Raw genomic sequence first — 27,886 nt, 5'->3', positions numbered from 1 at the left:
TGACGTCACACCTGCCCTCATGCCCACACCATCCCCACAGCCCCAGCCCTGGCCATCCTCAGTCCAGCTCCCTGGGTTCTCAGGTCTTCTGCTTCTCCTGGCAGATGGATGCTTCCTGACCACCATTCCCATGAGATTCTCTCACCCGCAGGTGGATCTGTAAAACCGGAGGTTAGGGACTGACTGCCACAGGGCAGGGTAGCAGTGCTGAGGATGTGGATCACAACAAAAATAGACCACACAGGCTAAAAATAAACTTTATGTAAAGTCATCTTTTAAGGAGGGTGTAGCTCCCACCATGCGCTCTCTGGGACTGCTGCTCCAACCCAAGGAAATGTGAGTAGGGGCCGAGTAACAGACCCAGAAGGGGAAGCCTGAAAGCAAACTGACAGATGGGGTCTAAAAACCTAGAGAATGTGGACAGGTCGGGCTGGGGTGCGGACAGGATAGATGCCAGCTCATCCGAACTGGCCTAGAGTCAAGGTGCTAAATTCCTGGCTCCATCGAAGCACAATGGCCTCACTTTTGCCGGGGGTCAGCACACTGTAAGTCTCGTTCCGCAGACATCTCATGCGGGACACCTACACAGGGATTCAGTGCAGACAGTCTGTGTCACAGAGCCAGGCAACAGGAGTGGGGAGGAGGGGAGGTGTCAGAAGCCCACCAGATCGAGAGCTGGGCAGGCATGGGCACAGGGCAGTAGAGGGAAGGAGGAAACTCAGATGTGGGTTTTTAAAGCCAGAGGAGACGCCGAGCAGCCTGACCCCTTTCCTGCAGAAATAGGCGGCTGAGGCTCGAGGGGGAAGTGCCTCATCCCAGGCCACTTGGTGAGTAAGAACAGGAGACAGAGACCGAGACTTCAACGTCCAATTCTCAGCCCAGGGTTCTTCCTGTGGTGCTCTCAGGGCCCTCCTCTGTCATCCACCACCCGCCTGGGAGGGCCTTGCCTCCTCCAGGACTGGAGGAGTGGAGGACAGCCTGCTGGTGGAGGCCTCTGCCTCAGAGATGCAAGCAGGGAGCCGCTCTCCACATCCTAGCTGCTCGCAGAGAGGGCCTCAGAATAGAGCAACTGTGGTGCCTGATGGAGGAGTTACTGGAAGAAGTAGGGGCAGGGTAGGGGTGCTCACCTTCTGATTCCGGTTTCTCATCAGACACTGCTGGCTTTTGAAGGAACAGTAGTTCGGGTACTGGATATAGTCTGTGTCACAAATCTAAGCCAAGAGCCAAGGAGAGGGAGGGGGATATCAGAAGCCTCACCAGACAGCAGCCCTCCAGGGAGTATCTGCTAGGGCAGAGCCAGGGGCAGGGTGCGGCCTGAGACCCAGGCCTTCCACATCTGGGGGCCCCTCACTCTGCCTTCCCTCTGCCTTTCCCCTCCCTCTCTGCCACAGGTTGCCGGGAAGAAGCCAGGAGGCTGGGAGAGTACAAGGCTACCGCTCAGCTCACAGAGAAAGCGGCTGAGGAAGGGGGAGCAGGGCAGGGCGGGGCAGATAAGGGTCTAGAACATGGGACAGGGACCCAATTAGCGGCCTGATGTCAGGGATTTTTTTTTTTTTTCTGGTAAGTAGATGAAGGAAGGGGGAGAGACTCTGCAATGTGTGACAGTGGTGAGTCACTTCCTTCTTTGGACCTCACTTCCCCATTCCAGATCAAGGGGCCTAGGACAGGAGCTGGGCATGGGCCCCTCAACTCAGCTGCCAGCCCTTGCTTCAGCTGCCCTTCCTTTTCCTTGCCTTGGTTTTCCCTTCAAACCACAGAAAGAGAGGCCTGGCTCTCGGTAACAACAGGTCATTCCACAGGGGAGGTAACTCAGGGGAGCAGGGAGCCAAGTTGATCTCATTGAGCAGGGAAGGCACTGGAAGAGCTGGGAAGAGCCCGCCGGGCTGAGGCGGGGAAGTCCTGGCTCACGGGGTTGGGCAGCCGTGTACGAGTCATTTAGTCTTTTCTTGTAGAAATGACTCTAACTTTGGTTGAGCTGGAAATGATTTGATCACAGCCACTCAGCAAGTAACTGGCAGAGCTGGGACCAGAACCTCCAGCGCCTGGGCTTTCTCAGCCCTCCGGGTCCCTACTCCTTTGCCTACTCTAACAGTGGAGGGTGGGGTGGGGTGCAGTGGTCTGTTGGAAAGAGGCAGGAGGTTCAGTGAAGACTGGTTCTCAGAACCCAGGGGCCCAAGCCCCCTTCTGCAAACTAGGGCTAACCTAGAGCGAGTAACTGGAAGGAAAGTGTGAAGGTGGGGATGGGGCTGAGGTTGGGGAAGGCTCTTACCTTGGTAGGGAAGTCCCCACCATGGAAACTAAGAAACTCAGTCTGGAGCCACCCAGAGACTCGAGCATCTTCACAGCCCTTTGTGGCAAGCTGGGAGCACCAAAAGTCCATGCGGAGTCCACCGTACAAATACAGCCCGTAAAAGCGGCCTGGTTCCGGGGACCCTACCTGTGGCACAGGAGACAGGGGAGAGGTGCGTGTCCCTCCCCTCCTGCTGGCTCCTCCCACCCCACCCCCGTCAACTCTGCCTTCCCACTGCAGGCTGCCGGGCTAGGTACCTGGTTGCCGACGGACAGGCTCTGGGAGGCAAGCAAGGGGCTGACAAAGGGTGTTTTGTGGGAGGTGTCACATTTCTGCCGCTGCAGGCTGGCCTCTGAGTGGCACTGCTCCAGCTTCAGGGAGCAGAAGCCACAGAGGGCACAGGTAGACAGGTGTCGCCGCCCAAGGCTGTCACAGACCTGGGGCAGGAGAATGGGTGAGGCTGAGGCTGAAAGTCAGGGGCCTGCCTTCTCCCACGACTCAGCCCTCCAGGGTGGGCCCTGCAGAATGTCTTTGCATTCAGCCTCTTCCAAAAGCTCCTCTGGCTTTTCTACTTATCCCCCTCCTCAAGGGTTCCTCAAGGACCTTTCTTCACCCTTTTCCTGGATGATTTATCTACTCCTAGGTACTCTTCATCGACCTGTAGGTGACACCCAAAGATAGGAGTAGCGAGCTGGACTCTTGCCTGGGCTCCAAATCCTCATTGCCAAGTGCCTGACAGATGTCTGTGATCGGTGACCATGTGATCTAGTTACCCCAACTTAGCCTATCTGAAAAGAATGCATAACCCTCCCCTGCCACCTCTGCCAATGATAATGCTAATATTTACAAAGAGTTGACACGGGGCCAGCACCATGGCTATAAATGCTTTCATTTCATTTAGTTTTCACAAGAACCCTATAATAGCAGAGGTACTAATACTGCTCACATTTACTGACGAGGAATCTAATTCTAAGTGCGGTTGAGTAAGTTGCTCAAAGCCACCTATCTAACAGATAGGGAAGCTGGGACATGGGTCCAGGTCCTTCCAACTCTAAAACCTATGCTCTGCTCAAACACCTGGGTTGGAAACCTCCAAGTTCTTGGAAGATACTCTTCAGAGCGGGGTTACCCATCTACCAGCTGGATTCTGCCCTGATTGAGCTTCCTCAGCACTAGCAGGAGATCTTGCTAAGCAGCATCTTTAGTCAATCCCATGGTCCTCCTTCCTCCCTGGTGGGCACAGCCCATCACAGTGCATGAAATCTCCTACAGCACCTTGCCTACTCTTCCCACATAAGGGAGGCATCATGTCCCTGACCAAAAATCTTTATTGGATTCCCCTTTCCTATCAAATTAAATGCAAATACTCATGTTGCCATTCAAGAGTTTTGTTTTGTTTTGTTTTGTTTTTTGAGACGGAGTCTCACTTTGTCGCCAGGCTGGAGTACAGTAGCGCAATCTCGGCTCACTGCAACCTACGCCTCCTCGATTCAAGTGATTCTCCTGCCTCAGCCTCTCGAGTAGATGGGACTACAGGCACATACCACCATGCCCAGCTAATTTTTGTATTTTTAGTAGAAACAAGGTTTCACCATGTTGGCCAGGATGGTCTCGATCTCTTGACCTCATGATCTGCCCTCCTCGGCCTCCCAAAGTGCTGGGATTACAGGCGTGAGCCCACCTCGCTCGGCCACGATTCAAGAGTTTTTGCATCATGACCCTGTTGATTTCTTTGACTCTGTCTCCTGCTGCTCTGCTCCAGGTAAAAGGGACTCACTTCTTACTGTCCTCTTATCTAAGCCATCAAATCCAGTGAGCTCCCTCCATAAAACCCTGAACTTCTTACATTTTGTTGAAGAACCTCACCGACCACATTCCTTTTGTAATATTACTGTATCCATATTAACTTTCTCATGGGTTCTTGGCCCCTTAAGAGCAGACAGTATGCTCATTGTAAGCATACTAATTTCACTCATAAAATTTCTACTCTTTGCGGTGGCTCATGTCTGTAATCCCAGCACTTTGGATGGCTGAAATGGATTGCTTTGATCCCAGGAGTTTGAGATCAGCCTGGGCAACATGGCGAGACCCTTTCTCTACAAAAAAATACAAAAAATGAGCCAGGTGTGGTGGTGCCTGCCTCTAGTCCCAGCTACTGGAGAGGCTGAGGTAGGAGAATCACCTGAGCCTGGGAGGTCAAGGATACAGTGAACTGTGATCATGCCACTGCACTCCAGCCTGGGTGACAGAGTAAAACACTATCTCAAAAAAATAAGAAAAAAAATTCTGGTCTATTTTTTTTTTTTTTTTTGAGAAGAAGTTTTGCTCTTGTTGCCCAGGCTGGAGTACAATGGCGCAATCTCGGCTTACCGCAACCTCTGCCTCCCAGGTTCAAGCGATTCTCCTGCCTCAGCCTCCCAAGTAGCTGAGATTAGAGACATGTGCCACCACGCCCGACTAATTTTGCATTTTTGGTAGAGACGGGGTTTCTCCATGTTAGTCAGGCTGGTCTCGAACTCCAGACCTCAGGTGATCCACCTGCCTCGGCCTCCCAAAGTGCTGGGATTACAGGCGCGAGCCACCGCACCCAGCCATTATTACTCTTCTTTGCATCAGAGCCTTTGCACATACTACTCCCTCTACCAGGAATCTTCTACCAGGCCCCTTCTTTTGCCTAGATTCACTTCTTTTATCTTCAAGTCTCAGTTTAAACATGAGTTCCTCTTGGAAGCACCCTCTGATCCTCCCAAACATGGAGAGTTGTCCCCCACTCACCCCATCTCTCTCTACACTTTGTGCCTATCCCCGATACAGCACTGATCCCATCACACCATCCTGCGTATTTCCTTGTCTGTCTCCCACCCTAGATTCCAAGAGGACAGAGGACTGGCTCTATTGCATGCACTGCTAACATCTCAAATATCTAGTAGAGTTTGTGCCTAATCAGTATTTGTTGAACAAACAGATAATTGGATGGGATCTGAGCTCTTGAGAAATGTTTGCTAAATTGTATTATTTGTGAAAATCTAAAGTATATTTTCCTGGGAACAGACTTGCTGGTTGTTGAGGACACACGGAGACTAGAATCTCTTTACAAATTCCCTGGAATGGGATCTATGAACTTTCTGGAAAGAAGAAGAGCTGCATCTAAGGCAAAGCTAGGAAGATGGTGAACTGTACAAAGAATCAACAGTTGACTTAGTGCTGGGCGTGGTGGCTCATGCCTATAATTCTAGCACTTTGGTAGGCTGAGGGAGGAGGATGGGTTGAGCCCAGGAGTTCAAGACCAGCATGGGCAACAAAGCGAGACCCCATGTATACAAAAAATAAAAAAAATTAGCCAGGCATGGTGACACATGCCTGTAGTCCTAGCTACTTGGGAGGCTGAGATGGGAGAATCACTTGAGCCCAGGTGGTCAAGGCTGCAATGAGCCATGATCACGCCACTTCCCTCAAAGCCTGAGTGATAGAACATGACCCTATCTTTAAAATAAAAAAAAAAAAGTGAAATCTGGAAGCCTGGCAACTCAGGAAGGTGAAGAATGAATTCCGGACTGAATTGGATTCCAGACTGGGTCTTGAGCCTTGTTCCTTTAAGGTGGACTGGTGATGTCCTTCCCAAGAAGTGTGTCCTACTTGGAGAGAATCTGTCCAGCTATGCCTCATGCTTCTGCCCGTCCTCCACTCCCACAGACTAGCACAGTGCCTGGCCCAGAGGACGCCCAGTGGCATGTATCCATTAGACAGTATGGTGGGCATACCGACTTCCCGAAACCAAGGATCTCCTCCTCCATGTACTTCCAGGCCTTGGCTGTAGGGGTTAAGATGCAGGTGTTCTCCACAATTGAATAGCACAGCACCAGCAAGGCCTCTGTGTGGGGCAGCTGCAGGAGGCTGCAAGAAGACAGCACTGACGGTGGGGCTGGACCAGGTGGCCGGGGCAGGAAACTACATCCGCCCTCCTCCCCTTCCCTTAGTCTCTGCTCTTGGTCACACACATTCAGCATGCTTAGCATGGAGCCTTAGAGGCCTTTGGACAAATTGCCTCCTTTTACAAATGAGGAACTGAGGATCCAAAAGGAGAAATAACTTTCTCAGAATTGCAATGCTAAGCAGGGCCAGAGACAAGACCAGAACCCAAGTCTGGTAGCTCCATGTACAGGGCTTACACAGAGAATAAGCATTTGGCAGTGCTTAAGCCAACAACAGGCACAGAACGGGCAAGGCAGGCGGCTGCTAGCTGTGCCTGATGCCAAGACAGGCCTGAGCAGATCTGGAGGCTGATGCTAGGAAAAGGGTTTCTCACTCCCAAGGAAGGCAGAAGGGAGGACAGGGTGGAGGAGAGAGTCGGAACTTCCTATACCTGCCAGGTTTTTGGTTTCTCCAGTAGGATTCCTCATCATATATTTCATTCATTTCACCCATTTCCTGGGCTGATCGAATGAGCTCCTGGATGCTCTCCATCATCATAGGAGTAGACTGCACTTCTCGTACCCGGGGAGTGAAGGAGGGAGGGTTAGAAGATAAAGATTCAGAGTGAAACTTGGGCTTCGAGTCTGTCTGCAGCCGAGACATAGCCTCCAGTCCCTCCTTCGTCCCCCGTCCTTCTTCCTGCTTTCCCTCCTCTTGCTCTGGTTCCTGCCCCGCTTTCTGCTTATGCTCCTGCCTGTGCTCCACTCCTTGCTCCTGCTTGTGCTCTGGTGCTTGCTCCTGGCCTCCCAGGGCCAAGGAGGACTGCAGGAGCTCCTCCACGTTGTGGTTAAGCCTCTCAGGCCAGGGCTGGAAGGCCCGGTGTTCTGTCACTACATTAGGGTTTAGAGAGAAGGGAAAGAGACTGGTGTCCTGAGTGTCTTTGTTCACAGAGGGACACACACATAAACAAAGCAGACCAAGTCACACTTATATACATGGAAAAGAATATAGGTGGCCGGGCGCGGTGGCTCAAGCCTGTAATCCCAGCACTTTGGGAGGCCGAGGCGGGTGGATCACGAGTTCAAGAGATCGAGACCATCCTGGTCAACATGGTGAAACCCCGTCTCTACTAATACAAAAAATTAGCTGGGCATGGTGGCGCGTGCCTGTAATCCCAGCTACTCAGGAGGCTGAGGCAGGAGAATTGCCTGAACCCAGGAGGCGGAGGTTGCGGTGAGCCGAGATCGCGCCATTGCACTCCAGCGTGGGTAACAAGAGCGAAACTCCGTCTCAAAAAAAAAAAAAAAAAGAATATAGGTAATCAACTAAAAGAACATTCTTATGGTGATTGTGAAGTTGGTGGTACGCGTCACCTCCCCACCTCACTGGCAAGCACTCCTCTTCCCTAACTTCCATCTCAAATGCCACCTTTTATCCCTCTCCCTTAGGAAACACCAAGTATGCTGAGTAGCTAGCAGCTAATCCTTTTTAAAGTGAAGACGCTAGTTTATAAATGGCTCAGAGGCTTTCCAGTGCAACAAAGTCTTTGGAATTGGGAAAAATGGATTCAGGGCAAAGTTGTAAGTAATGGCAGAAGAGATACTCGTCCAGGAGAGCCCTAACTTACATTCATAAAAAGATGACACTCCCTTGTGTAAACAGCTGTCTGCTGGCGCCCCCTTCCCACACAACATGCTTCCTATTTCCTTGCATGGATGCTTTACATTGTGAGCTCTGGGAATCAGGAGAGGAGTAGCTAGTGGTCTCTCAGCTGCTGAGAGGGTCTCACCTGTGAAGTGGGGTGAGATGGGGGAGGTCATCATGGTGGACAAGACTTCAGCTGGAGTGTCTATCTCCTTGAGAGTGTTAGGTGAGAGAACAGAGACTGGCTGGGAGCACCGGACTCTCTGAAGGAAGAGAAGGAAAATGGGAAAGCCTTTCCCAAAGAACCAGGTCCAGCTGGTTCCTCAGTCCCTTTTCCAGCATGTCTCATCTCTCACAGTTTCTAGGCAGGGATAAAGAGACATGGTCCCTGCTGGAAGCCTCTAGACCTGAGAAGGGGTCCTTTCAGAAGATAAACCTCTGCCTGGGTCACATCCCTACTGTCACTTCTGCATTTGACTCAAAATCACTGACCTGTTCGAAGAAATGGAAGGGCTTATCTCTTTGCCTCTTCCCAACCCTCTTCCCTACTTTTTTTTTTTCCTGAGACACGGTCTCGTTCTGTCACCCAAGCTGGAGTGTAGTGGCATGATCTTGGCTCACTGCAGCCTCTGCCTCCCGGGCTCAAGTGATTCTCCTGCCTCAGCCTCCCAAGCAGCTGGAATTACAGGCACCCATCACCACGCCCAGGTAATTTTTTTTCTTTTTTTGGTATTTTTAGTAGAGATGGGGTTTCACCATGTTGGCCAGGCTGGTCTTGAACTCTTGACTTCAGGTGATCTGCGCACCTCTGCCTCCCAAAGTGCTGGGATTATAGGTGTGAGCCACCATGCCCAGTCTCTTCCCTACTTTTCTTGTAGTAACAGAATTGTTCAATCTGAATGTCCAAGGTGAGACTGCATTCATCTATAATCTGGGTAAATGACTGGCAAAATGGCAGGGAAGGAGGAGCTAAGGAATACTCTCCCGGAGCCCTTCCTCAACTTCCCACTCCTGCCGCCTCTCCCTTGGCCGTGGGAGACCAGATCCAACCTTTGTCCTGGGCCTCACCTTGGCATAGTAGACGTGGTTTGAGCAACGGTACTGAGTAAACTGGCAGAAAGACTCAAACCAGGAGGCATAAGGGAGGTCGGAGCAGACAGCACCTGAGAAAGGGCAGGGATGGAGAAGATGAACCCGCAGGGGGAGCTCGGGGTGGGGCTGGAGCAGTGGACTCGACGCCATGGGGAGGGTGGGGAGGGTGGAGAGTATGAGCTCAGGGTGAGGTGGTGCCAGCCACGCCCTTCCCCGCCTCACATGAGCGCAGGGCTTTTGCCCTGAGGTTTGGGTGAACACTCTGGGTGTCTTGGCCACAAGTCTGGCCCTCACCATCCGGTACTAAGCCGTGGTTTTCATGTTGGTCCAGCTGGACGAGTGTGGGATTCCGGCAGCCGTGGGTTGCACGGAGACGGCAGGTAGTCTCTGCCTTCCAGGTTGGGGTCAGCAGTGCGAAGAAGCGTTCGTATTCGCTGGGAGAGAGAGGGCTGCCTGGAGTGGCAGCCTGAGTCGCATCCTGGGCTGGGGCAGGTGCCAGAGGCAGGAGCAGCACTGCGGAGAGGGCGAAGGGGCGATGGAAGGACCGAACCCCAAAACCCGCTCCGGGACCAGGGCAGACAGACCCAGACTGGCAAATTAGGAACAGAGGTCTCGGGCGGGTTATCCCTGCTGACCAGGGTGAGGGGATTCTAGAGACAGAGGCAAAGGTCCGACAGCGGGCGGGGGAAGATGGGAGGATCCCAGGAGCTAGGGAGCAGACCCAGCACGACCACCATGAGGAAGCGTTCCAGAAACCATAAAAGCAGGGCTCTCGGGAGGGAGAGGACTGAGCCCGGGGCGGGTCTGCTGGAGCAGGTGGAAACCTCTCACCCTTCAGGAGTGAGGGAAGGAAGGCAGCAGCTGGCTTCCTCATGGCCCTGGAAGATTCGCTGCAAGCCGCCTCTAACGGGCCAAGCCGCAGAGACAAGCCGCAGACGCGGGGCGGGGCGGGGCGCACCCGGACTTCGCCCACGCGTCACAAAGAGCGGGCCGGGGAGGGGCTTCGACAGCCGGGCGGAGCCCTCAGGTGGCTAAGCCGATCGAGATGATAGGGATGGCAAAAGCTACCTTCGCTTAGCATCTTTTTTTTTCCCTCCCCTCCTGAGACGGAGTCCTGCTCTGTCGCCCAGGCTGGAGTGCAATGGCGCAATCTCGGCTCACCGCAACCTCCGCGTCCCAGGTTCAAGCGATTCTCCTGCCTCAGCCTCCCGAGTAGCTGGGACTACAGGCGCGCGCCACCATGCCCAGCTAACTTTTGTGTTTTTAGTAGAGACGGGGTTTCACCATGTTGGCCAGGATGGTCTCGATCGCTTGACCTCTTGATCCGCCCGCCTTGGCCTCTCAAAGTTTTGGGATTACAGGCGTGAGCCCAGCCTAATTTTTGTGGGGTTTCTTTTGTTTTTGTTTTTTGGAGACAGAGTCTTGCTCTATTGCCCAGGCTGGAGTGCAGTGGCAGGATCTCGGCCCACTACAACCTCCATCTCCTATTCTCCTACCTCAGCCTCCCAAGTAGCTGGGATTACAGGCGCCCTCTGCCACCCTTGGCTATTTTTTGAATTTTTAGTAGAGACGGTTTCACTATTTTGGCCAGCCTGGTCTCGAACTGGTGACCTCAGGTGATCCGCCCACCTTGGCCTCCCAAAGTGCAGGATTACAGGTGTGAGCCACTGCACGCTGCCACTTAGCGTCTTTAGGTGCACTACCTTACTTGCCATAGGAATCCCATACGGTGGATACACTATCATTCGTTTTACAGCTGAGAAATCAGGTCTTAGGAAAGCAACTTGCCCAACAGGTCGTGAGGTCTAGAGCTGAGCACAGGCAGAGACAGAATGTGCAAAACAAAGTCAAGGCCTATCTGGGCAGGAACTAGAGAGGGCACCCCATGAGCAAAATGGGTCAAAGGGGAAAACGAGACGGTGGCTCAATGGTCTGAGAAAGTGGTTTCCAAGGGGGAGGCGAGTAACACAATCCACTGAGGTGTGGGAGGAGAACATTTGTTTTTGTATGTGTTTTGTGTTTAAAATGAGAAATTCTAGCCCCGGTAACAGGGTGAAACCTGGTCTCTACAAAAAATACAAAAAATCAGCCAAGCGTGGTGGCATACGCCTGTAGTCCCAGCTTGTTGTGGGGCCAAGATGGGAGGATCGCTTGAGCCCACGAGGTCAAGACTGCAATGAGATGCAGTCCAGCCACTCCTCTCTAGCCTGGGTGACAGTGAGACCCTGTCTCAAAAAAAAAAAAAAAAAGGAAATAAATAAAAATAAAACAAGAAATTGTCTTGGGCCAGACTTGGTAGCTCACGTTTATAATCCCAGCACTTGGGAGATCAAGGTGGATGGATCCCTTGAGCCCAGGAGTTCCAGACCAGCCTGGGCAACATGGTGAAACCCTGTCTCTACAAAAAATAAAAAAATTGTCAGGTGTGGTGGTGTGTGCCTGTTGTCCCAGCTACTACTCAGGGAGCCTGAGGCAAGAGGTTCACCTGAGTCTTTGGAGGTTGAGGCTGCAGTGAGCTGAGCTCCAGCCTGGGTGACAGAGTGAGACCCTGACTCAAAAAATAATAATAATAAAATTAAATAAATAAAATAGAGGCCAGGCACCGTGGTTCATTTCTGGAATTCCAGCAGTTTGGGAGGCCAAGGAGGGTGGACCTCTTGGAGGCCAGGAGTTCAGGACCAGCCTGGCCAAAATGGTGAAACCTTGTCTCTACCAAAAATACAAAAATTATGGCTGGTCTCCACTCACTGCAACCTCCGCCTCCTGGGTTCAAGTGATTCTCCTGCCTCAGCCTCCCAAGTAGGTGGGATTACAGGCATGCACCACCACATCTGGTTAATTTTTGTATTTTCAGCAGAGACGGGGTTTTACCATGTTGGCCAGCCTGGCCTCGAACTCCTGACCCAGGTGATCTGCCCACCTCGGCCTCCCAGAGCGCTGGGATTACAGGTGGGAGCTACTTCACCTGGCCTATTTAGTTTTTTTGACACAAGAGTCTCACTCTGTTGCCCAGGTTGGAGAGCAGTGGTGCAATCTCAGCTCACTGCAACCTCTGCCTCCCAGGTTCAAGTGATTCTCCTGCCTCACCCTCTCAAGTAGCTGGGATTACAGGCACCCAATACCATGCCCAGCTAATTTTTGTATTTTTAGTAGAGATGGGGTTTCACCATGTTGGCCAGGCTGGTCTCAAACTCCTGACCTCAGTTGATCCACCTGCCTTGGCTTCCCAAAGTGTTGGTATTAGAGAAATGAGCCACTGCACCTGGCCCACTTTTTTTTTTTTTTTTTTTTTTTAAGAAATCATGCCAGGCATGGTGGCTCACGCCTGTAATCCCAGCACTTTGGGAGGCAAAGGCGGGTGGATCATGAGGTCAAAAGACCGAGACCATCCTGGCCAACATGGTGAAACCCAATCTCTACTAAAAATACAAAAATTAGCTGGGCATGGTGGCTTGTGCCTATAGTCCCAGCTACTAGGAAGCCTAAGGCAGTTAAATCACTTGAACCTGGTAGGTGGAAGTTGCAGTGAGCTGAGATCACACCACTGCACTCCAGCCTGGTGACAGAGCAAGACTGTCTCAAAAAAAAACATAAAGGAAGAAATCAAGCTAATATTTAGTATAGTAGTACACATGAATAACAGAAATACATCATTTATTGGAAATTAAGTGAAAGATGTTTTATGGAGAAAAGCTGTACAATTTACAAAGTTTTGGAGACCCCTGGTCTGAGGCCCACCCTTCAGCACCTCTGTCTTTCCCAAGTTGAGAACTTGTGGGTTCTCGGGCAGAGGCATCACTCTGGTTTCATGTCGTGTCCTAATTCTGGCATGCCATCGTCTCACATCGTATCCAACCCAGAGGATGCAAAAAGAAATGCTCAGCACATTTACTAAAACAATGTCTATACAATAAACACAGCAGGCCAACATGTAGAGCTTTTATTTACCTACCCAAGTTCCTTTTACATGTGAGTTATCTGCATTCCACCTTGCCCCCTCTCCCATTCACAAGGCCAGGATGAATCCTCTTGGCACAGAGGAAGGGGTTCCCCTTCAACTAGGGCCAGAGCCTAGATAACCTGGGGGATCCCCCACCATGAAAAAAGCAGGAAGGGAATGGAGAAGACAGTGTTGATCATACCTAGCCCTCACCACAGGAGGAGGGGGAAGGAAGAGGTCTAGGGGACTGCCCCCATGCTATGCCCCAGTCCTTAAATACAAAGCAAGGGGAATGAAAAGGACCCTCCCTCTGAAATACAGCACCAACCTCAGCATGGAGGCAAAAGGACAGTGGGCAAGACCACGTCCCTTTGAAGGGAGAGGACTGAAGGAGAGCACATACCGTTAGTGGCTGCGGTACCCCTCCCTACCAGGGTCTGATGCAGCCTCAGCACCGGGAGTGGGGAGAGGGGAGGAGAGGGGATGACAGTACTGTGTCATCCACTTCTCCCTGAACCCCCGGCCCCAGCACAGGCATTCCTCTGCCCACTAGCCCAAGTCAGGGGATGTGGAAGAAACTGTGTTGGAATCCAAGGCCCTTATCTATTTCTTCTTCCGTTCTTGGGAGCAGCGTGGGCAAAACCTGAAAAACAGAAGGGGAGAGAAAAGTAAGTGAAAGGGAGAATGCCCTCTACCACTCACCTCAGGGACCCTCAGCTCCTGCCACTTACCATTTCCCCCGAGGCTTGGTTGTCAGCCCCACACAGGCAAAATGGAACCACTCAATGGAACACTGGAAGAGGAAGAAGGAAAAAGTAGTCAGGGGCCAGGACGGGCCAGAGGAAGGAGAGAAAGCCCCTCCAGATTCCTTAGGTATGTCCTGTCCTGTACTCCATCCTTTTGGAGCATTCTTGGAAGTCCCAAGGCCAACCAGTTCCCACCATTTTCCTTCAATTCTTTTTTTTTTCCCTTTTTGAGATGGAATCTCACTCTGTTGCCCAGGCTGGAATGCAATGACAATCTCAGCTCACAGCCACCTCCACCTCCCAGGTTCAAGCAATTCTCCCACCTCAGCCTCCTAAGTAGCTGGGATTACAGACACATGACACCACGCCTGGCTAATTTTTGTATTTTAAGTAGAGACTGGGTTTCACCATGTTGGCCAGGCTGGTCTCGAACTCCTGACAAGTGATCCACCCTCCTCGGGCTCCCAAGGTGGTGCTGGGATTACAGGCATGAGCCACCGCGTCAGGCCTTTTCTTCTTCTTTTTTTTTTTTTTTTGAGACAGAGTCTTGCTCTGTCGCCCAGGCTGGAGTACTGTGGCACGATTTCAGCTCACTGCAACCCCTGCCTCCCAGGTTCAAGTGATTCTCCTGCCTCAGCCTCCCGAGTAGCTGGGATTACAGGTGTGTGCCACCACGCCCAGCTAATTTTTGCATTTTTAGTAGAGAAGGGGTTTCACCATGTTGGCCAGGCTGGTCTCGAACTCCTGACCTCAAGTGATCTGCCTGCCTCAGCCTCTCAAAGTGCTGGGATTTCAGGCAAGAGCTACCATGCCCAGCCCATCTTCCTTCTATTCTCAAGTCCCAGTACTCAACTGTGGGATTTTCCCTCTTGTACCCACTCCCTTCATGCCCCTCACAACCCCCCATCCTGAGGCAAAGTGTTTCTTACATCAGGGTTGTCACAGCCAATCATCTCTCCATAGGAGACCTGGTGACAAAGGCAATAGGTGGGTTCGTTGGGATCCACAGGCATATCCAACACATCAGAGGGGTGGACACTGCCAAAGGTCACTGAGGGCATCCCATACTCAGGACTTCTGCATGCCAAGAGGAAGAGAAAGTGTCATCTACAGGAAGGGAAGCTAAAGCCTGAGGCTTTCGGAGGTGGCAGGAGATCCTGGTGGGGCAAATGATTTGTGGCTTCTCTTCTCCAGCAGATACCAACATGATAAGAAGAGTTCTTGGCACAGAGATATAGAAAGTGGCAGGGGGCAGTGCAGGCTGGGAGTGGGGCACTGGGAGAGAAGAGGATGTCATCTGGCAAAGGGCTCCCTGATACACTCACGTGCGCACGAGCTTTAACTTCTTCTGGGCAGTCTTGGGGGCTTCCTCATCTGAGTTTTTCCCTTTCGAACGAGCACGAGCAGCTTTCTTCTCCTTTTGAGTCCGGCCTTCTAGGAAAGAGGGGGAAAGCCAGAAGGCAGGGAGACAGAAAGATCAGTTAAGTCCTCTTCTCTCTCTCTCTTTCCAACCTGGTGCCCCACTGCCCCCAGATGAAGAGCTGGCGTCTTCTCTCATTGAATCCTCGCCCCACCTCTCACAGCCCCACCCTCCTCCTCACTCTTTTTGCCTTTGCTGGAAGAGCTGTCATAGTCACTTGATTCAATCTGTTTCTCCTTGAGATCAGCCTCAAAACGGGCCAGGTCTGTGTCCAGCCGCCGAATGTGTTTGTCCACCTGGGTGGAAAGGAAGAAGAAAGGAGAGGTACAAAACTGGTTCCAATTAAACAAAATAGGTTAAGGCAGAGTCTATGGATCTCACAGACCCCAAACAGATCCCAACACAGTTGAAGGAGGGGTCTAAGACCCTGAGGATTAGATGGGAGGTAGGTGGGGAGCCATGAACAGGGCCATACCATCTCATAGGTCTGCATGGCAAGCTGCACCTTGTCGTCACCAAATTCCTTGCACTTGCCATAGGCTTCCTGGATCTGTTTGAGAAGGGCCAATTTTTCCTCGGAGCTCAGGCTGCGGGCGCTACTCATATACTCAGTGGCCAACTTGTCAATTTCAGCCTTCAGGTCTACAACAGAGACAGAGGCCTGGTCACAATGGCCCCTGAGTGGCTAGGTGAAACACACTTCTTCCTCTTGTTCCTTGGACCTTTTCCATTGACTAGCATAACCCTCCAAGTAAAAAGTACTCAGTGTTCAGAGGTACTGTGCCATGCACTCAAGTAATGCAATATACTGACAATATTTGCTTTAAAGGTCCTTTCAAAGTGCTGAAAACATTGCTATCATACTTGGAATGTAAATTATCGCAACACAGCATGGGATCCTTTGCACACCACATTGATATTTTGTTCATGTCTGAAGATGCTTCTTTGCAGGGCTTGTTGTTTCTTGAATTTTGTCTCAAAAGCCATTGTTTCCTTCTCAAAAACATCCCACAGCAGCTGTCTCCTGCAAATCAGGCTGAGTCATCTGCTTGCTGCTGGCTTCCAAGTCTGTACATTTATATCATACATTTTAAAATTATGTATTAATATTTTTATTTTTGACACAGGGTCTCACTCTGTGGCCCAGGATGGAGTGCAGTGGCATAATCATGGCTCACTGCACCCACAACTTCCTGAGGTCTGGTGATCCTCCCATCTCAGGTACCACCATGTCTGGCTAATTTTTTCTATTTTTTTGTAGAGATGGGGTTTCTCCACATTACCCAGGCTGGTCTCGAACTGCTGGTCTCGAACTCCTGGGCTCAAGCAATCTGCCTGCCTTGACCTCCTAAAGCGCTGGGATTGATTACAAGGGGTGAGCCACCATGCCTTGCCTAATCTATTTATTTTTAGAGGCAGACACAGAGTCTCTCTTATGTTTCTTACCTAGGCTGGCCTCCAACTCCTGACCTCAAGTGATTCTATCACTTCTGCCTCCTGAGTAGTTGTGTATATCATGCAATTTAAAATTAGACCTTATTCCATCCATGTAGCAATTCTTCTGCTTATCTTACTGCTCACTCAATTTTTTTTTTTTTTTGAAATAGGGTCTCACTTTGTTGCCAGTGGAGTGCAGTGGCATAATCATGGATCACACTGTAGCCTCAACCTCTGGGCTCAAATGATCCTCCCACCTCAGCCTCTGGAGTCGTTGAGACCACAGGCACATGCCACCACACCCTGATATATTTTTTTAATTATCTGTAGAGACAAGGTCTCACTATATTGCCCAGGCTAGTCTTGAACTCCTAGGCTCAAATGATCCACCTGCCTAACCTCTCAAAGTGGTGGGATTACAGGTGTGAGCCACTGCACCCAGGGTGCCCAAACTATTTGGCTCATCATTGCAACTTGCTTTTATTTTCCACCACTTATTTTACCTGTTTGTCCATCTTAGATATTGCTCCAAATGTGTTTTTTTGTTTGTTTTGAGATGGAGTCTCGCTCTGTCGCCCAGACTGGAGTGCAGTGGCACAATCTTGGCTCACTGCAACCTCTGTCTCCCAGGTTCAAGGAATTCTCATGCCTCAGCCTCCCAACCAGTTGGGACTACAAGTGTGCGCCACCACATCTGGCTAATTTTTGTATTTTTAATAGAGATGTGGTTTCATCATGTTGGGCAGGCTGGTCTTGAACTTCTGACCTCAAGTGATCTGCTAGCCTCAGCCTCCCAAAGTACTGGGATTACAGGCATGAGCCTGGCCTCCCAAATGTTTTATTTATTTTTTGAAGCCGAGTCTCACTCTGTCACCCAGGCTGGGGTGCAGTGGTGCGATCTTGGCTCACTGCAACCTCCAGCTCCCAGGTTCAAGTGATTCTCCTGCCTCAGCCTCCCGAGTAGCTGGGACTACAGGTACACACACAACACCCAACTAATTTTTGTAGTTTTAGTAAAGACAGGTTTCCACCATGTAAGCCAGGCTGGTCTCAAACACCTGACCTCAGGAGATCCACCCGCCTCTGCCTCCCCAAGTGACAGGATTACAGGTGTTGAGCCACCACGCCCGGCCCCAAATGTTTTAATATTGGAAGAGTGTTCCAGGAGACTGAGACTACAGATGTTTACTAATATTTGGTAGCGCTCATAAATGTGTCAGTAGAAAGAGACAAGTCTGACTGTAATGTAGTGCAGAAACAGATAACCAGGAAGATCTGTGAATACACTGCTTATACTCCACTTTATTCCAGGCCCTTGGAAGAGGCTGAAAAAACATAGAGTTCCATAATCTCCAACTGTCTTCCTTTTCTTTTTTTTTTGAGATGGAGTTTCACTCTGTTGCCAGGCTGAAGTACAGTGGTGTGATCTCATCTCACTGCAATCTCTGCCTCCCGGGTTCAAGCCATTCTCCTGCCTCAGCCTTCGAGTAGCTGGGATTACAGGTGTACACCACCATACCCAGCTAATTTTTGTATTTTTAGTAGAGACGGGGTTTCACCATGTTGGCCAGGATGGTCTCGATCTCCTGACCTCGTGATCAGCCCGCCTCGGTCTCCCAAAGTGCTGGGATTACAGGAGTGAACCACCTTGCCCAGCCCCAACTGGTCTTTCTATGCATGAACTCAAGAGTTACAACTGTATTACAAAAAAAGCAATCTGGTTCTCACCATTCAGCAGGCAGTTCTCAGGAAACTATGTCCAGGGTTTTCAATGATGTTCACCTTTTCATGAGCAAACTTACCCAGAGAATTTAAGACACAGCTTCACATATCCCAAAACCAGCCTGTTACATCCTTGAACATGGCTACACAGAATGGAAGATAAGACCTAAAGATCCTTCAGTGGGTATGGGGATAGCTCCAACAGACATCTTTGATTTGAAGAAACCAAGTGAATGCCCCAATGCAGCCAAATTTGCTCAATGTTCAAGGCTGGAGATGGTATCTAATGCTTCTGTAAGCGTGAACAGTGTAGAGATCCTGATGTCAATTACTGCTTATTCTTTCTTTCCTCTCTTTGTTTTCTTTTTTCTTTCTTTTAAGGGCTTCTCATATAGCAAAGCTCCCAACTACCATAAGTTGGTCTAAAGTCACACTGGGAATTTTGTGATAGTAACATTAACAATGCAGAGAAGTAGAAACATTCTAGTCATCCTATAAACATATCAAACATAGAGAGCAGAAATGACTCAGTCGACTTTCTTTAATTCTTCTTCTTCTTTTTTTTTTTTTTTTTGAAACACAGTCTTGCTCTATTGCCCAGGCTGGAGTACAATGGCATGATCTTGGCTCACTACAACCTCCACCTCCCAAGTTCAAATGATTCTCATGTCTCAGTCTCCTGAGTAGCTGGGATTACTGGTACATGCCACCACAACTGGCTAACTTTGTATTTTTGGTAGAGATGGGGATTTCACCATGTTGGCCAGGCTGGTGTCAAACTCCTGGCCTCAAGTGATCCGCCCGCCTATGCCTCCCAAAGTGCTGGGATTGCAGGTGTGAGCCACCACACCTGGCCTAATTCTTCTCGAGGAAGACATAAAGAATATAGCATCTTTGAATTCTTGAGGCATTTTCACAATACTCTATTTGTTATAAAAAAGCTGATACAGAAATGAGGATCATTATCCTGTTTTAAGAATTGCAGGAGAGCAAAAAAGGAGAGAGAAGCCACAGTTCTCTAGATCATACCAGATGATATGGTAACACCAAGCAGAAAAATAAATTACACACACTCATTATTACAAAAGCTTTTTACTCTGTACGTACCCTCTGTTCTTTGGTCTAGGTCCCTCATGAGCTGAAAGTTTCTCTGTAATTCAAATGGAAGGTTTTCAATACCTAGGGAAGAGAGAGAAACAAAGAATCACAGGACTGACTGTGCATAGGCGTTACAGCTCCTTTTTAAAGTGCAGTTCAGGCTTGGCATGGTGGCTCATGTCTGCAATCCCAGCACTTTGGGAGGCCAAGGGGGCAGATCACTCAAGTCCAGGAGTTTGAGACCAGCCTGGCCAACATGGCGAGACCCCAACTCTATTAAAAATACAAAAATTAGCCCAGTATGGTGGTTTGCACCTCTAATCCCAGCTACTTGGGAGCCTGAGGCATGAGAATCACTTGAATCCAGGAGGCAGAGGCTGCAGTAAGCTGTGATCGAGCCACTGCACTCCAGCCTGGGTGATAGAGCAAGATCCTGTCTCAAAAACAAACAAGGTCGGGAGGGGTGGCTCACACCTGTAATCCCACCACTTTGGGAGGCTGAGGCGGGCAGATCACAAGGTCAGGAGATCAAGACCAGCCTGGCTAACACAGTGAAACCCTGTCTCTACTAAAAATACAAAAAATTAGCCAGGTGTGGTGGTGCGCACCTGTAGTCCCAGCTACTTGGGAGGCCGAGGTAGGAGAAATGCTTGAAGCCTGGAGGCAGAGGTTGCAGTGAGCCAAGATCGAGCCACTGCACTCCAGCCTGGGCCACCGAGTGAGGCTCCATCTCAAAACAAAACAAAAAAATGAAGTGCATATCAGTTTTCCTTCCTCTTAACCTCTGGATTTATCTGTGACAGGATTTATCAGTTCCCTCATGAGAAGCCATGCTCACCTATTTCTCTCCAAAACCTTTCCATTTCTGCACAGCTATCCCGCCCTTTTTGCTTTCAGTGACCTTCCTTACAAATAAGCTCTTCCCACTGGGCACAGTAGCTCACACCTGTAATCCAGCACTTTGGGAGGCTGAGGCAGGTGGATCACAAGGTCAGGAGTTTGAGACCAGCCTGACCAACATGGTGAAACTGTTTTTACTAAAAACACAAAAATTAGCCAGGCGTGGTGGTACATGCCTGTAATCCCAGCTACTCAGGAGGCTGAGGCAGGAGAATCGCCTGAACTCAGGAGGCAGAGATTGCAGTGACCCAAGATTGCGCCAATGCACATTCCAGCCTGGCAACAGAGTTAAGACTCCTTCTCAAAAACAAAAAGAACACACAAATAAGCTCTTCTCCTTCCTTTCCTTTTTTTTTTTTTTTTTTTGTTATTTGAGATGGAGTCTTGCTGCGTTGCCCAGGCTGGAGTGCAGTGGCACGATCTCAGCTCACTGCAACCTCTACCTCCAGGTTCAAGGGATTCTCCTCCCTCAGCCTCCAGAGTAGCTGGGACCACAGGCGTGTGCCGTCACATCTAACTAATTTTTGTATTTTTAGTAGAGACAGAGTTTCACCATTTTGGCCAGGCTCGTCTCGAACTCCTGGCTTCCGGTGATCCACATGCCTCGGCCTCCCAAAGTGCTGGGATTACAGGCATGAGCCACTGAGCCCAGCCCCTTTCCTTTATTTTCAATCACTGCCTCCAAGCTCTTTGTCCTCAGATTACAAATAGTCTCTAGTATCCTCAATTATACATATAATACTTCCAATCTACTTCCATATAGTAGCCAGAATGTCCTTTTTAAAAACTGCAAATCTGCCCAGGTGTGGTGGCTCATGCCTGTAATCCCAGCACATTGGGAGTCCAAGGTGGGAGGATCAGCTGAGCTGAGGAGTTCAAGACCAGCCTGGGCAACGTGGTGAAACCCCATCTCTACTAAAAATACAAAAAATTAGTCAGGCATGGTGCACATGCATGTAATATCCCAGCTACTTGGGAGGCTGAGGCACAAGAACCCCTTGAACCCGGGAGGCAGAGGTTGCAGTGAGTCAAGATCATGCCAATGCACTCCAGCCCGGGTGACAGATCAAGACACTGACTCAAAAAAACAAAAACCAAAAAAACCCACAAAAATAAAAAATGCAAACTTAATCAAGTCGCTCTCTAGCTTATAACCTTCTGGTAACTTCCTATTGCTCTTAAGACGGTCTGCACTTTCTGGCCCTTGCTTACCTCATACCAGCCTTAACTCATGTCAGTCTCCCTTTGTGCTCCTCTCAGTGCTTCAAACTGGCCTGTGTTCCTCCTGCCATCTGGCTTTCCACAAGCTGTTTTCTCTGCTTGGAATGCACTGCTTGCTTTTCCACATCCTGTCCACCCCATCCCTCTTGGCCTATTAAATTCCTGTTCATTCTTCCAAAGTTCAGCTCAAACTCAACTTTCCTAGACTCTGATGTATGTCAAGGTATTCTATCCACCTTTTTAAAGCACTTATCCAACTGTACTTAAATAAATATGTAATCAGTTGGCTGGGCACGGTGGCCCACACATGTAATCCAGCACTCTGGGAGGTGGGTGGATCGCTCAAGGACAGGAGTTTGAGACCAGTCTAGGCAACATGGCTCTCTACTAAAATTACAAAAATTAGGGCCAGGCACAGTGGCTCATGCCTATAATCCCAGCACTTTGGGAGGCCGAGGCGGGCAGATCACTTGAGGTCAGGAGTTCAAGACCACACTGGCCAACATGGTGAAACCTGTAATCCCAGCTACTTGGGAGGCTGAGGCATGAGAATTGCTTAAATCCAAGAAGTAGAGGTTGCAGTGAGCTGATATCGCACCACTGCACTCCAGCCTGGGTGACAGAGGGAGACTATCTCAAAAACAAAACAAAACAAAAATTAGATGGGCGTAGTGGCCTCTCTCGACATTGAGAGACTGAGGCAGGACAATTGCTTGAACCAAGGAAGGGGAGGCTGCAGCCTGGGTGAAAGAGCAAGACTGTCTCAAAGAACAAAAAAAGAAAAAAATAATTGTGAAATTAGTTATTTGGTATGTCTCCCCAGGCCGAATATGGCTATCTTATTCTCTCCTGTTTCCCTAGTGTTTAGAATTATGACTTGCGTAGAGCAGGTACTCAGTAAATACCTGAATAAATGCATGAATATTTGTCCCCCCAGTACAAAAAAAAAGATCTCTTCCCAAGACTCCACCTAAAACTTAAAAAATGCCTCTACTGGCCGGGCACAGTGGTTCATGCTTGTAATCCCAGTACTCTGGGAGGCCAAGGCAGGCAGATCGCTTGATTTCAGGAGTTTGAGACCAGCCTGGGCAACATGTCCAGACCCTGTCTCTATAAAAATTATATATTATACATAATACCTATGAATTTTATATATCTATTTATATAGATATATAAATATATATGTATTTTTAATATAAATATATATATATATTTTAATATATATATATATATAAAATAAAAGGCCTGGTGTGGTGACTCATGCCTGTAATCCCAGCACTTTGGGAGGCCAAGGCAGGTGGATCACCTGAGGTCAGGAGTTTGAGACCAGACTGGCCAACATAGTAAAACTCCATCTCTACTAAAAATACAAAAATTAGGCCAGGCATGGTGGCTCACGCCTGTAATCCAAGCACTTTGGAGGCCAAGGCGGGCAGATCACCTGAGGTCGGGAGTTCAAGACCAGCCTGACCAACATGGTGAAACCCCGTCTTTAAAAAAAAAAAAAAATAGAAAAATTACCCAGTCATGGTGGCAGTCGCCTGTAATCTCAGCTACTCTGGAGGCTGAGGCAGGAGAATCGCTTGCATCTGGGAGACAGAGGTTGCAATGAGCCGAGATCATGCCATTGTACTCCAGCCTGGGCAACAAAGTGAGACTCCGTCTCAAGAAACAAACAAACAAACAAAAATGAATTAAAAAAATTAAAATGCCTCTACTGTTTTAACCGACAACCTCAGGTCTGCTACCACCAGTTCACTGACATTACTTTAAGTCACTGGTTACTTACCAAATCAAATGGTGTTATTAGGCCTATCCTAAAAAATAACTCTGCAGCAGTTGGCATGATCTTTTCTTCTCTGAGTAACTTTCTTTTCTTTCAAGTTGCAGTGTCGCTCTTGTCACCGAGGCTGGAGTGCAATGGTGTGAACTTGGGTTCAAGGGATTCTTGTGCCTCAGCCTCCCAAGTAGCTGGGATTACAGGCACCTGCCACCACGCACAGATAATTTTTAGTAGAGATGGGGTTTCACCATGTTAGCCAGACTGGTCTGGAACTCTTGACCTCAGGTGATTCACCTGCCTCAGCCTCCCAAAGTGTTGGGATTACAGGCATGAGCCACCATGCCCAGACTTCAGCCTTTTATTTTTATTTTTATTTTTTTGAGAGGGACATGAAGTCTCTCTCTGTCACCCAGGCTGGAGTGAAGTGGTATGACCTTGGCTCAGTGCAACCTTCTGGATTCAAGTGATTCTCCTGACTTAGCCTCCCAAGTAGCTGGGATTATAGTCACATGCCACCATGCCCAGCTAATTTTTTTTTTTAGTAGGGACTGGGTTCCACCATGTTGGCTAGGCTGGTCTTGAATTCCTGACCTCCAGTGATCTGTCCGCCTCAGCCTTCCAAAGTGCTGGGATTACAGGAATGAGCTACTGTGCCCAGCCTGTCCACCTAACTTTCTAAGCAAGAAGAAGCCACCTTAGATTCTTCCTTGTCTCTCAACCACTCAGTCAGTCCTTTCATATTTAATTCCTAAATACTTCTGTAACTCCCTAAAATCAGGTTCTTATCTCTGTCCTGGAATGTTATCACTAATTGATCTCTGTTACCAACGTTATCATGCTCCAATTTACTATATATCAATCATTTTCCTTTATAAAAATCAGTCTACTTTAAAATGCAAACTTTTTAGTCTGGCTTAAAAGACCCTGTCCCATCTAGCCTCAGCCTCTTTCTCCAGTCTTGTTTCTCAATCTCTTACCTTAGAGTCATAAATATCAGATATGCTGACCTATGGGTCATAAATATCAAACACCCTTGACACTGCAACAAACCCATCACACTACCTTTGCTGATGCTTTCCCCAACCTGGAATTTCTCTTTTTCTCTCCTCACTGGCAAATAACTTTCAAGACCCTATTCAAACATCACCTCCTCTGTAAAGCTTTTCCTATATCCCCAGGTAATTATTCCCCTTTTCTCCAGCGTTGCCTACCAACTGTCCTTTTTAATGTATTTCTATTATTTCACTTGTCACAGTGTTTTATAATTATTTGCAGAATCTGTTTCCTAGTAGATTATGAGTTTCTTGAGGTCAGGGGCCTCGTCTTATTCATTTTTCTAACCCCAGTGCCTGACATTATGTCTGACTCACAGCAGGACCTCGATAAATATTTGTTGAATAAATGACTCCGGACCCTAAAACAAATGTAAGTGCACAGGGCAGTAGGCTTTGTGCAGGGGTGGTTTACACAAATGATATAAACACCATATTTTCTTTTTTTTTTTTGAGACGGAGTTAAGCTCTTGTTACCCAGGCTGGAGTGCAATGGCGCGATCTCGGCTCACCGCAACCTCCCCTCCTGGGTTCAAGCAATTCTCCTGCCTCAGCCTCCTGAGTAGCTGGGATTACGGGCACGCGCCACCATACCCAGCTCATTTTTGTATTTTTAGTAGAGACGGGGTTTCACCATGTTGACCAGGATGGTCTCGATCTCTTGACCTCGTGATCCACCCGCCTCGGCCTCCCAAAGTGCTGGGATTACAGGCTTGAGCCACCGCGCCCGGCCTAAACACCATATTTTCATTTGATGGGAATTAGATCTTTACTCCATGAAAAGAAGCGTTCCAGTTCATCATCTGACAGCGGTCACTCACCACCACCACTCTCAACCCCATGAGAAGCCACTTCTGAGTAAGAATGGAGTGGAGGAAAGGTCTTTACTGCTGCTCCAAATGGCAGTGGGTGATATCGATTCTGAACGACTATGGGAAAAAAAAAAATCTACCGAGGCTTGAGACCCTGGAGAATGGGGGCAGCAATTAATCTTCCCGGCCAAGCATCCTAGCCCTTCAAGACACATCCCTAACCCCCACCCCGCAGCCCCTCCCTCATCTACACCCAACAGCAGGGCCTAGATCCTGCTGCCCCGCCCCCTCTTTCTCCGCACCCTCCAATATTTCCTGCCACAGAACCCCTTCACAATTGTGACCTTCTCATCACTGGGACTTAAGGGTTACAGATCCTCTCAGCCCTGATCCCCCCACCATTCTACGGCCCCGACCCCCGCCTCCAGCCTGCTCTTACTGTCCAGATAATGTTCCAAATACATCCCTGCAGCCATCTCGAAGCAAAACAAAGCAACTTCCGATCTGCCCCGGAAGTGACTGTAACGCGACAGGGGCCGAAGCCATTTTGGGGTTAAAGCTTTTCCGCCCTTAAAAGGGAAACTTCCGCCCTTACTAAATTACCGCCGGTACACATCCGCCCGACGCTGAAACTTATCTTTTTGCACGGTAGCCACGACTGCCCATAGCGAGGCGGCTGTAGAGCGCTTCCGCCCTTACAGAGACCCCACGACGCGACCGCGGTAGGTATGACGTCACTGGAGGTCGCCATTTTGCATTCTCTGGCAAACTTTTTTCCCTCCAAAACGGGAAAGCATGGTAATCGGTGCGGGTGTAACCGTTCTCTTTAGGATTGTATTGTGTAAACATCCTTTCTCAGCAACTGGAAGATCCAACATTTTTTCCCCTCTTTTGCAGAATATGACTTTTTTCAAGCCATATGGTTTCTTAAGGAAGTTGAGGAGTATCAGGCCTTGAGAGATTTAAACCCTCTTCATTTCTTTTAACTCACACAAACACCGTCTCCCCCAGCATCATTTGTTTAACTTGAGAAAGATTATCAACTTTCTACTTATAAATACAAAGAATGACTCAATAAAGCTATAATTCTGCACACCTTTTGTTCAGAGCTCCTGTCCTTTAAACTCGAATACACTTTCACATATAAAAAAAATATTACTTTCAGCCTTGCCCTCTTGCTTTTGAGACAGAGTTTTGCTCTTGTTGCCCAAGCTGGACTGCAATGGCATGCGATCTCAGTTTACCGCAACCTTCGCCTCCTGGGTTCAAGCGATTCTCCTGCCTCAGCCTCCCGAGTGGCTGCGCCACCTTGGTCAGGCTGGTCTTTAACTCACGACATCAGGTGATCCGCCTACCTTGGCCTCCCAAAGTGCTGGGATTACAGGCGTGAGCCACTGCGCCTGGCCCCTCTTGCTACTCTCTTAAGGGGGAAATCTCATATTTCTGTTTTGCTTTTGTTTATATGTGATGTTAGCATCATGATTCTGAAGGGATTGAGGTATGGAGCAGTATTACTACTGGGCTAGTAGTTAGTTGCCAGCCATCACTCTAGTCAGCGATGACCTCTATGGTTTTCACTAGAATGGAAACCAGTCAAGGGCATGAGAGGCTGCCAACACACTAGGCAAACAGAACTCAAGGGCCATAACCTAATAATGGTGTTAGTAAGATAGTATTTTAGAGATAATTGCCATCTCTCACACCTTTCATACCCGTCCTTAATAAGAATTATCAATGTCTGCCGGGCGCGGTGGCTCACGCCTATAATCCCAGCACTTTGGGAGGCCGAGGCGGGTGGATCACGAGGTCAAGAGATTGAGACCATCCTGGTCAACAAGGTGAAACCCCGTCTCTACTAAAAAATACAAAAATTAGCTGGGCATGGTGGCGCACGCCTGTAGTCCCAGCTACTCGGGAGGCTGAGGCAGGAAAATTGCTTGAACCCAGGAGGCGGAGGTTGCGGTGAGCCGAGATCGCGCCATTGCACTCCAGCCTGGGTAACAAGAGCGAAACTCTGTCTCAAAAAAAAAAAAAAAAAAAAAAAATAGAATTATCAATGTCTTATGACAAGTTTTTAATGAGACAGACTTTGAGCTATATGCTATATGATTTCTACCACATTATGTGAAGAAGAGCAACTTCCAACCCAGGGCGGATTGCAAGTTACTTTGTTTTGCTTCGAGATGGCTGCAGGGGTGTATTTAGAACATTATCTGGACAGTAAGAGCAGGCTGGAGGAGGGGGTCAGGGGCTGAGTGGTAGGGGGATCAGAGCTCAAAGGATCTGTAGCCCCTAAACCCAGGTTTACCAGTGTACAGGTAGTTAAGACACAGCAATAGAATCCAGAAGACTTCACTCTAAGAGTCATGCTTTTCGGTAATTTAATCTCTGTGCCTGTTTTACCATACAGTAAGAATTCTAACTGCCTCCTGGGTTGTTGCAGTGAGTGCATGTGAATGTATCCATAAAAAGAGTAGATTCTGGTTCTAATATTGGTGATGAAGTTAGGGCCATTAAGGCCTTTCAAGAGTTGATGAGTGGAGCAAAAAGCAGAAAATAGGGAGCTGAGAAACACTGGCATATTTGGTCATGTGACACATTAATTGGTATCACACAATATATTGAGACACCATCTTAAGTGCCCACAGAGGATATCTAGCACTAAAATAAGTAGGCACTTATTTTAACCATCCCAGGCCAACTAGGTAAGTGCTGTTGGCCAGCAGTCCCAGAGAACCACCAATTCTTAGATATGAGAGCTTCGTCACAACTTTTTCAATGCTTAAAGCAAGGTTTTCTCTCTTTTTGAGACAGAAT

At 49.0% G+C, this 27,886-nt stretch overlaps 2 protein-coding genes across 7 annotated transcripts; both read right to left on the bottom strand.

Annotated features, from left to right (window-relative positions):
* Positions 1 to 241: 241 nt before the first annotated feature.
* Positions 242 to 9,824, bottom strand: ACRBP (acrosin binding protein). The gene is made up of 10 exons (XM_012472815.2): positions 9,770 to 9,824; positions 9,233 to 9,451; positions 8,915 to 9,009; positions 7,992 to 8,109; positions 6,654 to 7,092; positions 6,052 to 6,184; positions 2,548 to 2,727; positions 2,270 to 2,437; positions 1,128 to 1,211; positions 242 to 581 (listed from the first exon to the last, which is right to left on the bottom strand). Exons 1-10 carry the CDS (start codon positions 9,810 to 9,812, stop codon positions 459 to 461), a joined length of 1,602 nt encoding a protein of 533 aa, XP_012328238.2. The 5' UTR covers positions 9,813 to 9,824; the 3' UTR covers positions 242 to 458.
* A 3,039-nt stretch (positions 9,825 to 12,863) lies between these two features.
* On the bottom strand, positions 12,864 to 25,593 carry ING4 (inhibitor of growth family member 4). Of its 6 annotated transcripts, none has more exons than XM_012472811.2 (8): positions 25,509 to 25,593; positions 19,311 to 19,382; positions 15,520 to 15,686; positions 15,226 to 15,340; positions 14,950 to 15,058; positions 14,554 to 14,701; positions 13,610 to 13,671; positions 12,864 to 13,521 (listed from the first exon to the last, which is right to left on the bottom strand). In XM_012472811.2, the coding sequence occupies exons 1-8, from the start codon at positions 25,543 to 25,545 to the stop codon at positions 13,482 to 13,484; spliced, it is 750 nt and encodes a 249-aa protein (XP_012328234.1). In that variant the 5' UTR covers positions 25,546 to 25,593; the 3' UTR covers positions 12,864 to 13,481. The 6 variants fall into 6 exon arrangements, with proteins under 6 accessions (XP_012328234.1, XP_012328235.1, XP_012328236.1 ...); XM_012472812.3 differs by having other exon boundaries at positions 14,950 to 15,055; XM_012472813.3 differs by having other exon boundaries at positions 15,235 to 15,340.
* Between the last annotated feature and the right edge of the window lie 2,293 nt (positions 25,594 to 27,886).

The sequence above is a fragment of the Aotus nancymaae genome, unplaced genomic scaffold, assembly GCF_030222135.1.
Source record: "Aotus nancymaae isolate 86718 unplaced genomic scaffold, 86718_ANA_hifiasm-v0.15.2.pri h1tg000016l, whole genome shotgun sequence".
Classification (NCBI taxonomy): domain Eukaryota; kingdom Metazoa; phylum Chordata; class Mammalia; order Primates; family Aotidae; genus Aotus; species Aotus nancymaae.
The sequence above is the reverse complement of the archived record's forward strand: the minus strand, read 5'-3'. Positions and strand labels throughout refer to the sequence as shown.

Excerpts from the sequence above, each read along its gene's own strand:
- ACRBP (XM_012472815.2), bottom strand. The coding sequence starts at position 9,812 with ATGAGGAAGCCAGCTGCTGCCTTCCTTCCCTCACTCCTGAAGG. Across the intron at positions 9,452-9,769 it reads CCTTCCCTCACTCCTGAAGG|TGCTGCTCCTGCCTCTGGCA; the intron begins GTGAGAGGTTTC and ends CCCTCTCCGCAG. Across the intron at positions 1,212-2,269 it reads GTGGGGACTTCCCTACCAAG|ATTTGTGACACAGACTATAT; the intron begins GTAAGAGCCTTC and ends CTCTTGGCTTAG.
- ING4 (XM_012472811.2), bottom strand. The coding sequence starts at position 25,545 with ATGGCTGCAGGGATGTATTTGGAACATTATCTGGACA. Across the intron at positions 19,383-25,508 it reads TTTGGAACATTATCTGGACA|GTATTGAAAACCTTCCATTT; the intron begins GTAAGAGCAGGC and ends TCTCTTCCCTAG. Across the intron at positions 14,702-14,949 it reads AAGTTAAAGCTCGTGCGCAC|AAGTCCTGAGTATGGGATGC; the intron begins GTGAGTGTATCA and ends CTTGGCATGCAG.